Consider the following 10,841-nt stretch of genomic DNA (forward strand, 5'->3'; position numbering starts at 1 on the left):
TTCTTTGCTCCTTTGTCTACAGCTCTACACTCTAGTCATTATTTCTGCTGCCATCAACATCCAACTCTGTTCACGTTAGAGTAGTAGTATACAGTACTGTGTAATTTCAGTGTACAGTAGTGATACTTTCCCTTTGTGTGTGCAGCCCATGGACCTAAGCTGGAATCCTTTCTCCTGCGGTGGTCTGTTCATGTCGGCTCCGAGCCTGGTGGAGAGACTCAGAGGACAGCAGTGTCCACTCAGTAGACAGTTCCTTACTGCACTGACTTTATGTCACACTGTCATGGCAGATTGGAAGGAAGGTGAGGTGTTGGAAGGTGAAGTGTTGTGTATGTGTGTGTGTGAGAGAGAGAGATGATATTGATAGAGGACCCTGTGTACATTTCCTGTTTCCTCTGTATTTTTGTATTACACCTATTAACCTGATGGGGGTGCTACAATGAAAGGTCAAGATTATTTTGATCCAAGCAGGTAGCTCCTGGTCTGAAAAGTGAGGCCAATGCGGAAGTGCTTTAAATCTGCACTCTTTCTAATGGCCAGCAGGGGGCGACTCCACTGGTTGCAAAAAGAGGTCCGATTATATGGAAGTCTATGAGAAAATGACTCTACTTCTCACTTGATTTATTACCTCAGTAAACTGTTTCCTAATGAGTTAATGGTCTCAATCGCTAGTTTAAAGTCCTGTTCAGTACTATATCACGTTCAATTTGTAAATTATGTTCCCATTTAGAATAAAATAGACGATAAAGCAGGATATGCTTTAGGGGGTGGCTACCTTGATATTCACTACCACGACGTCAACGTTGGTAACCTAACGTAAACATGGCGTAATCCCAGATCATGGATGTATAAGAAGATTCACAGCCGTAGCTGCTGCTATGTAACAGTTTGTTTTCAGTTTCTCAAAGTTAAATGTAACATTTTGGTAATCTAAAAATGGCTTTAAGGGCTTGGTTGTCCTGAAAAACCTTCTCAGGAGTCAGCTGTTCTGTTTTTCTGGTAAGTTCATTTAGTTTTAATGGTTTTAGGCCTGTTTCTTGCTAACGGTAAATAGCATTAGCATTAGCACGGTTAACCAAAGACTGTAAATGACCGTGCTAATCAAGCTAAAGTTAGCAGCTAGCGCTAGAGTCAGCCTCTCGTCCAAATATGGTCACTTCTTATCACTTCTGGCTCCAAAAATCAAAGATGGCGACGGTCAAATCGCTAAACTTGAGGCTTCAAAACGGCAGTCTACAAACCAATGAGTGATCTCACGATGAGCACGTCATACATTTTTACAGTCTACGGTCTGAGTCAGATACAATAACATGTATGGATAAAGTTACTGATCATTCCTGTAAGACAACAAGCTTACTTGTGTGTTGACCGCATTCCTCCAGAGGCTCCAGTTTACCAGGCTGCGTCCCCAGATGAGAAGGCTCTTGTTGGTGCTGCCAGGGAGCTGGGCTGGGTCTTCCTCTCCAGGACAAGGGACTTCATCGTTGTCTCTGAGCTGGGTGTCACTCGGCAATATCAGCTGCTGACACTGATAGACTTTACCAGCAAGAGAAGACGCATGTCTGTACTGGGTGAGAGTAGCCCTCTTAACACACACTAAAAGCATGTCTCCTATTTTCTGTTCTAATCACAGGTTTATTTTAACAACACATTGTCTCAACTGAAATAAAATCTTTTATAATTCCACTTATGCTAAGTCCTCCCTTGTCAACTTCTCCACTGGTTTTATGTTCTTTTCTTCCAGTACGGGAGCCTGAGGGTGGGTTGAAGTTATACTGTAAGGGAGCTGACTTAGTGATCCTGGAGAGACTGCAAAAAGACTGTCCACATCAGGAAGGGACTGAAACAGCCCTGGAGGTGAACTAGATTTTCTTCTGAACTAGCAGTGCCTAGCCTAGCCTACAATTTATATGACATTTATGACTTTGTCAGTATCTTCTTGTTTCCATATCAGAATTGAGTAGTTCAAAATCACACACAACCACAGTCTTGGTGATTTTTCGCGCTTTAACTTCATAAATTCTTTTGCTGTCCTTCGGGCTGTGAAAAAAACCTGGACATATATACTTTAAGTGCAGAAAAACACAGAGGAGCATTAAAGGGTTTTTTGCCCTGTTAATAGGGTAAATATTGTACATTGAGTCCTGTTATAGTGGATTAATTGTACAATATTTTCCACTGTTTTTATTAATTGTTTGATAATCAAAGCTCATACATACTCTATGATCAATAATCAAGAGGATCAAGGACTGAAGCAGTGATCTCCTGCTTACGTTTTACTGAGATAGTTGAGGTGTGTCTGTCGGGACTGAACTGTTTATCTCATGTGGTCTTTGTCAATTCTTCAGTTCTGCCTGAAAGAATCACTCGGTAAATAATGTGTAGCCTGTCAAATAATGTGTTAACTTATGTTCTGCTAGCTGTTTGCCCAGGCCTGTCTGAGGACTTTGTGTATTGCGGTTCGATCTGTTCCTGAGGCATCGTGGGAGCAGTGGAGTAAGACTCTGGCCCAGTCTGCTGCCATGGCGACCTGTGACCGTGAGGCACTACTGGAAAAGCTTTATGATCAGATGGAGAGAGAGCTGCAGGTGGGCTCCTCCTCCATTTGATTTTATGTTTGTTTTGTTACAGCTGAGCAATGACATTGGATGAGAAATACAGTTAACTCTTTTAAATCAGGCTTCAGTCTCTTCCCATTAAGTTTCTCTTCATTTGTTTCTCCAAATTAAGTTTCAAGTAGTTCTCTAAGACAATATAACTTTAAAAGAAGGAAATCTAGTTTCTCAGTGACTTTGGCGGGACCTATGTGTTTTATCATGTTATGTGGTTTAATGTCACTCATATCTTTCACTTGTCTCCTTGTTGCAGTCATCCCTTATAAGATAAAGCAGAATTTCTGTATAAATACTAAAAAACAAATTCAAACTTCTATGTTTTGTAGCTTCTAGGGGTGACAGCAATAGAAGACCGGCTTCAGGAGGGCGTTCCTGAAACTATTGCTCTGCTTCAAGAGGCTGGGATTAAAGTATGGGTACTAACGGGGGACAAAAAAGGTATTGTGACACCGAATAGTTGGAGGGGGGCAATGCCACCCTTTTGCATTCTGTGCTGGAGATATTTGAAAACAGGGTCTTACTGTGATTTCTCTTTCTTTTCTGCTCCCTCCTTCTTTGTCCTTGTAGAGACTGCAGTTAATATTGGATATTCATGCAAACTACTGGATCCTGGTACCAGATTACTGGAATGGCAGGAGCTGAGGTTAGCAATGATAAAAATACACAAATGGACACAGGCACACGCACACACCCATATATCATCTCATTGATCTTTGTGTGTTCTGGCCCTGCAGACAGATACTCCAGTCCCCAGACCCAGGGGTTAGTTTCTTCAAGGCCAGACAGACGGAGCTGTGGGCTGTAGACAAGGAGACAGCTGGAGCAAAGACTGCTGTGGTCCTCACTGGACCTGAGCTGGTAAACACTGCACTATGCAGTAATTGGGTTACTCATATAATATTCAAACATCAGAACATCTGTTGTCATGCAGTTTGCAAATGACTCTATCATGAAAAGCCATGTTGTTTATGTCAGAGAGTGGAAGAAGACAGTGGAAAACAGAAATACAAGCCTTTCCTACTGTTTACATTGTAATATGGTATAGAGCATTAAGCATAATTGTTTTAGCATGTATCAGTTTTTCCCTAAAAATATATATTGGCAGAAAATGCCTGTCAATCATTTCCTGACTATGAGTAATAGGGTCCTGCATGAACACAAAACTTTCTGCCAGAGTTGAAACAGGTTGGGTTATTTCACAAGTGAGATTTCTGTCTATGCTGTTTACTTTCTACTTTTCTCACTGGTTTGAAGTCAGCGAGGCTCTGCTGAAAAAGGTGATGTCACATATATCTGTGCACTAACTGGGGTTTAGCAATGTTTGAATCAAAATGTGATGACAGTCGTCGGGTTGTTTGCCAGGCCAATGTCAATCAAATCTGATCAAACCGCATAAACACTATTAATTAATAATACCTAAGGATGTTTTTTTTCCAACCTTTAACGTCTTTTCTTGCATTTTAGTCTTGGATATTTAAGGTTGTAGAGAAATACAACAGAGATGTCAACAGAGACCTTGTCAAACAAATACAACCTAAAGTGAGCTGTTTGATGCTGTTGTGCCCCAGGCAGAGTTTGACCAGAGACCAGAATGGGGGGCCACATTCATGAGCCTGGCAGAACAGTGTCAGTCGGTGTTATGCTGCCGTGTAACGCCTGGACAGAAGGCTGACATTGTGACATTGGTCAGGAAACACACCAGCTCGGTCACCATGTCCATCGGGGACGGTGCCAATGATGTGAACATGATCAAAAGTAAGTCAGGTGACATGAAAATATGAGGAAAAATGTGGACTTTTAGCTCTGAAGTGTAGACGAAACCTGAAATTAACCAGCATTTTCTGCTTTCTCTTTATGTTTTTACATTTCCCCTGTTTTGCTGGTGTTTTTCCTTAATGTTGTCCTTCCCCTGTTGACCATTAGCGGCTCACGTTGGTGTGGGACTGACAGGAGTGGAGGGAGGACAGGCAGTGCAGAATGCAGACTTTTCATTGTCCCAGTTCAGATTTCTGCAGAGGCTGCTGCTGGTCCACGGTCGCTGGTCCTACCGGCGTATTTCCCTCTTCATGCGCTACTTCCTGTTTAAGACCTGTAGCTTTGCTCTTGTGCACATATGGTTTGGTTTCTTCAATGGCTTCAGTGCTCAGGTTAGACACATTAAATAAATTAAATAATGTAGAGCCTTAAAGTAAAGTGAATTTAAACAGTTTATCCACCATCTGCACCTCTCTTGCAGTCTCTCTATGAGACATGGTTCATCGCTCTCTACACCGTCTTGTACACAGCGTCCCCAATTATGTGCGTGGCCTTCTTTCAACAGGTGAGAGCGTTTAAGCGATGGATGTTTTTATTAACTAATCAATCAAATAAAGATTTCTGCCATAATACTGCAGTTTGCCTCTTTGTGTTGTAGGATGTGAGTGCAGAAGGCAGTCTGAAATGGCCGGAACTATACAAGTCTGGACAGAAACAGGAGCTCACCAGTCCTCTGGTCCTGACAGCGTCACTGCTGTATTCTGTCTACTCATCGCTCGTTTTCTTCTTCATCCCGTGTGGTGTCTTCTACAACTCAGCCTTCGACTACCAGACCATGGCAGTCACTGTCGCCATGGCAGCCACATTTACTGCCACCATTGAGGTTAGGTTAACTGACACCTTAATAATAATAATTCTGACTTGTGATGTGAAAACAGAGGGAATGTTAAGAATTACTATTATTGCATAATTAAAAAGTATTGCACACTGTATGAAATGAGAACTATTAACACAACTTCACATCCTCACAAGATATTACACCAATGAAAAACACTGAATTATTATGTGTAATTATATGCATGCTGCACAATATTATCTGTTAAAAACATGTTCTTGGAACAATAAACTTTATCATATTTAGAATAAAGAGCTTCAGTCCAGAATTTGATCATTTTTAAATCAAGGAATATACTTGTACAAACTGTAGATGGAGTTGACAAAGTATGACTATTAAAATGAGTCCGTTATTCAGAATGATAATAATTTGTTCAGCTCTATGGTTGAACAAATCATCTGTATTAAAAAGATGTTGGGTGGTGAGCAACCAGAACAGATCTAGAACATTTTAAAACAAAAACATTTACATGAATTATTCAATGTCCAGTAAAAAACAAATATCTCCAAATTTGGTTATTTTGAATTTTTTTGATAAACTAAAAAAAATCAAGTGTTAATTTATGGCTTAAGAAAATTCACCTACTCCTGAAGCTAAATAAACAATTGTCGGAAAATGCACTGTCCAATGACGTCTTATTTATAAATCAAATGTATTCATTGCCATTGCCTCATTGATAGCTACCAATATATCTATATCTCTATATCTAGATGTACTATTGTCCTCTGATGACAGTGTTTCTGTTTGTCTGTCAGATTACGCTGCTGACCAGGAACTGGACGAAGTTCAATATAGCAGCTGTGTGTGTGTCTGTGGTGTTGTTCTTCATCTGTACCAGGATCACCCACAACCCCCGCCTGTTTCAGAGATCACCCAGCGACTATCTCTTCCTCGGTACACTGATGCTCAACTCAGTACATGTCTATTCTCCTGGCTATGGCAATTTAACATTTCTATTATCACAGTAACTGCTGGATTTAATTGAGATTAAGACAAAACTATATCAACATAAATATAGACAAACATGCAGCAAGCAATGTCCATGTTAATTATTGTTTAATGTTATTTTCTGTTGATCTGATAAAGTGAAGATCTGTCAACATCCCCATTGGTTGCTCTGTGTGTTATTTCATCAGGTGTGTCTGATCAGGCTTTCATCAATCCAGTTGTGTGGCTCACGGCTCTGCTCACTGCCTGGACGGCTGTTTTGCCCTCAGTGACCGCCCAGGCCATCAATGTCATCCTCACCAGCCATGACAAACACAAGGTGAGACGTGTGTGTTTGTGTTTGAGAGAGAGAAAAGATGCACCCTGTAAATAGAGACTGTAAGAAAAAGAGTTGGGGGATCAATTTGCAAAGGAATAGTTCACAAACTGAAAACACAGATGCTTTCTACTGACCCAGGCTTTAGCAAAGAAAATATCCATTGAAACATCCACCTCAGCCTCTTCCAAACAACTGAATACAACAGAACTGACTTTTACGGTTTCATAAAATGCCTCTGAAGAAACTGCAGCAGCCTCATTCAGGTGTTTTGGGCCCAATCAAAAGCAATATGGATTATAAAGTCCACCAGTTACATAAAAGTTTTTTGTATTGTTCTCAGTGACAATACTCCAGCTACTAGGTGTGCTCTAACAGGAGAATGTACTTGCTGCTGTCGACATGTTCAAAAACTTAAGTGTTGGAGATTTTAATAAAACAGTGAGTTGTAGTTTGGGTGAGTTGTTTCCCATTCACTAAGATACTGAGGCTTCATTTATAAACATAAATAGTAATGGTAAATGGTCACTGATGTCAGTCTTATCTGGATGTGATGCAGGTCCACAGCACCTCCTCTAAGTCAGTGGAACTAAAGTCAAATTTCAGGAGAGGGTCGTCTCGCCGCCGTTCCTCATACGCTGTCTCTCAGGGGGCGGGGCCCGGACATCTCATCACCTCAGGGACCGGCATCCACAGCACAGTGCCGACGGTGGATGAGAAGGTGACTGCAAGTTATAACCCTCAGGTAGTGATGGACCATGTTGTGAGAAACCAAATGGCATATCAAATTGATGCATAATGACTGACTGACTAAGCCTCTGATATGGCAAAATATGTGATCCTAAATTGCTTCTGCAACATAGAATTGAATCAATTTTTTTATATTTCTGTACTTCAAACATGTATTTGTGGGCACTTCTTAATCTTTTCTAGGGCTACTATTTTCCAATAAAGTAAATTGTATAATATACAAAATACATTATGTACCGTTAATCTTGTTTATTGTCTTTACGTAGACAGTTTACCACCGTATGAATATCTCTGATCTTTCTTGTGTGAGGCTGTTGTGGTAAAAATCTAATTTCCATCTGCTGGGGTCACAAGGGATTTCCTTTGAAGATCAAACCAAACACAATAAACCGACAGCACCGCTTTGTTTTACAATTGTTTTATTTGTTAATTTATTTCAAAACACGCAATTTACCCATATTATCCTTTTAAGTTTTTATTTTTCTGTAACAGTTATTACTCAGATTTTTTTCCTTCTCAAAAGTCTCAACTAGAGTGAAACTAAAAGTCCTCCACAGGCTCTCCGGCTTCTGCAGTGGGAGGAGGGAAAAGAGGCTTTCTGACCAGACGTCGTGAGTGGGTTTATCCCTTGTTTCTGTGTCTGTGTGGGTTGAGGTGTGTGTGTGTGTGTGTGTGTGTGTGTAAGTATACACCAGGACATGTACCTTTATATGTGTGTGTTACATGTGTTAAGTGCAATAGGTGGAATGTCCACATGGCCGGTAAATCACAGGACCCGTAGAGCAGCCCAGAGAGCTGAACATTGTCTTCTAGGTTTGGTAGCCAGATTGTCATACCTCTGATTTCATCTTTGGTTTCAGCAAACACTCTCAAAAGGCAGACTCACCCTCTCCAGCATGTGCCTGTGTCTGTTTGTGTGTCTGTCTGTCTGTCCGAGTGCAAAATAAGCCACCATCTCCAGACGACTTTGTAAACTTAAGGGTACAATGTAAGTGTCTTTGCATTGATTGTGGCCCTTCCTTGGCGCTGGGGACAAAGACAGTCGAACATTGTAGAAGAATGGAGCCATGAGCGGGGAGGATCAGCTTGCAAACATCAACATGGACTCCATTTTGATGTCAATGGCAGTTTGGGGCATTCATGTAAAGCTGTACGACATCAGCGTTCTAGTCTGGTGCATCATGAAGCGCTGTAGTGCTCTTCTCTTCCCAGCCACTCTCTACTGTACCCTGAGTGACTGGGGTTGCTCAGCCCACCCTGGGCCCATGGGAGGTGGGGGGTAGGGGGGAAGGGGTCATGGAGGTCAAAGTATGAGCAGGAGTGTCTAAATGTCAAGGGGAGGGGAGGTGAGGTGAGGGGAGGGGAGGGGGTTGAGGGTTGTACACTCTGACCCAGCAGCAACGATTAAGATTGGGGGGGTCAGGTGTTTGCATAGTTCTCTGTGCAAAAGCCACCAACCGGAGCCATTTTTATTCCTCGCGGCTGGTTACATCATCATTAGATTAGCAGGAAATCGTGGTGGGTGATGGGCAATATGGTCTTTGCACCACAGCTCTTTTTTTTTGTACTCCTGCGGTGCGCCACACTGTGGCAGTGGGAGTGTAGGAGAGTGAAAAGTGACAGGGGGGATGAGGTGGGAATATCGGGTGGGAATTTAAAATGTCTATGATGAGTTTTAGGTCGAGTGTTGTGTATCCAGGTCATGTGGAGCGAACACTGCAGTCAGATTTGGCTGCGATGGGATGGAATATGGATCTATTGGAGAGTGAGGGGTGGTCGTTTGGCAGTCGAGCACTACAGCTCTTCACGATTCAGAGAGCCTTTTTTCCCTTGATTTTATTCTTCCATCCTCCCCTTCCTCCTCCCCACTGGCCTGCCCTCTCTCTACCTTTTTTCTTGTTTTGAAACTGATTGTCTTCTACCATCACAAAGACACTTGGTTCTGATTGATTAACAGGTAACAGAAGAGGGAGAGCACAGTGTGACTGGGGGTGTCTACATCAGTCCCATTGGCAACCTTCTATCCCACAGGGAAATGACACACACATATGCTGTTTGACAGTAAATGCTGACGACATCTCGGGTTGGACGATGAGTTGCCACATGGTACTGCGGTTGGTTGGTCGGTCAGTCAGTAAGAAGTGGTTTCAAATTTTCGCATGACAAATATTGCAACCCATAGTAAAGGAACATAAGAAAGAAACACTTTGTCTTCCACAAAGGTACAAATGAACACACATACACAGATTGAAGAAAAGCATGTAGACAGACATACAGGTATATTCAAGGCCGCTCGCGCCTGTGTGTGTCCCTCTGATTAACTCCAAGTAAACAGCCCGTCTTTGGAAAAGCAAGACACACATTTCAGGACCCGAGTGAGGACCACAAGCTGAGGAATGAAGATTGAATGCTATTGATTGGGAGGAGAGGAGTTTGACCTCCCCCAGCACACACTGCCCCCTACTGTCTGGATTTATATACATCAAAGAAACATGGGGAAAGGGGAAGGGTTGCAACAACACATGCACACAACCAGTGAATCCAACAGTGACGGAAATTCTAAAAACAAGGACCCCTCCAACGCCTAAAACCCAAATCCTCCCACCCTTTCTTTTTTTGGTAACCAAAAATATCCCCCACCCCTCCTCCACCCACTCCCAAGTCTTTCCTTCCTCCTCCTCTCCCCACAAAATCACAGGTCATTCCTGTTGGTTTCTATACAGTTATACAATATCCATGCACAAAAGAAAAAAGCGCACCTTCCTTTCAATAAAAGGTGCTGGTCTTTAATATTCTAAGAACATCAGGAGCACTTGAACACACCCAGGAACCTTCAAAAGTAACTGTGAAATTTTTTTTTCAGAGAAAAGACAACTTAAAGGCAGAAGAACGCTAACAATGAGTAAAAGGTTATTCCTCCTTTGGTTTATCATCAAATATTTGGTGTAAAATTCAGCCCAAATCATATTTTTGTCATTTCTTCCTTTCTTTTTTTGTTTTTTGTTTTTTTTTTCTTTTGAACGTACCCGCCTTGGAGAGAGCTTTTGAACTAAACATCTGAAGTGAGTAGCTCTTGCCCCTCTCTTTCTATTCTAGCCTTCTCTTCTGTCTCTTCTTTTCTCGTGTAACCCTCCACAGAAACATTCACAATGTCTTTTCCTTTATGAAAACAGTAAGTACATGCCGTAGCAAAACAAAGAGAACGTACGAGAAAAATGAGCAAACAAAAGGAATTTAACAGTATAAAGCTTCAAGTCACAAGTTCCAAAACTAACTATCATAGTATCATAGTTTCATAATCATTGTTATCATTAGCAGTATTATTTTCAGTTTAAATTACATAAAGTTTACATGAAAGGTTTTGAGGTATTTCAGAATTAATTGTCAACACACGCCTACCGAGTCTTAGCACTAGCCAGGGGGAGAGGTCGACTGGACAGATGAGGTGGAGGGAGGAGAGATTTTGTGTCTATAAACTGTCAGTGAGTCTTCCACACTGTGCTTGCACGCAGTGGAGAGAGAGAGAGAGACATTTAGTGGTAAGATATTACAACTACAGCCC

At 41.8% G+C, this 10,841-nt stretch overlaps 1 protein-coding gene across 1 annotated transcript in view; it reads left to right on the forward strand.

Annotated features, from left to right (window-relative positions):
- Nucleotides 1-7,693, forward strand: part of atp8b3 (ATPase phospholipid transporting 8B3) — a 39,460-nt gene extending 31,767 nt beyond the window's left edge. Inside the window, exons 17-30 of the mRNA XM_067597252.1 lie at nt 146-302; nt 1,383-1,571; nt 1,745-1,857; nt 2,421-2,588; nt 2,942-3,053; nt 3,183-3,258; nt 3,350-3,473; nt 4,184-4,370; nt 4,539-4,762; nt 4,852-4,935; nt 5,029-5,253; nt 6,021-6,159; nt 6,402-6,532; nt 7,089-7,693. Of these exons, the coding sequence (XP_067453353.1) occupies nt 146-302; nt 1,383-1,571; nt 1,745-1,857; nt 2,421-2,588; nt 2,942-3,053; nt 3,183-3,258; nt 3,350-3,473; nt 4,184-4,370; nt 4,539-4,762; nt 4,852-4,935; nt 5,029-5,253; nt 6,021-6,159; nt 6,402-6,532; nt 7,089-7,328 (2,169 nt within the window). The 3' untranslated portion in view covers nt 7,329-7,693. The remainder of the gene's footprint in view (nt 1-145; nt 303-1,382; nt 1,572-1,744; nt 1,858-2,420; nt 2,589-2,941; nt 3,054-3,182; nt 3,259-3,349; nt 3,474-4,183; nt 4,371-4,538; nt 4,763-4,851; nt 4,936-5,028; nt 5,254-6,020; nt 6,160-6,401; nt 6,533-7,088) is intronic.
- The last annotated feature ends 3,148 nt before the right edge of the window (nt 7,694-10,841 follow it).

Source organism: Thunnus thynnus, chromosome 8, assembly GCF_963924715.1.
Source record: "Thunnus thynnus chromosome 8, fThuThy2.1, whole genome shotgun sequence".
Lineage (NCBI taxonomy): Eukaryota > Metazoa > Chordata > Actinopteri > Scombriformes > Scombridae > Thunnus > Thunnus thynnus.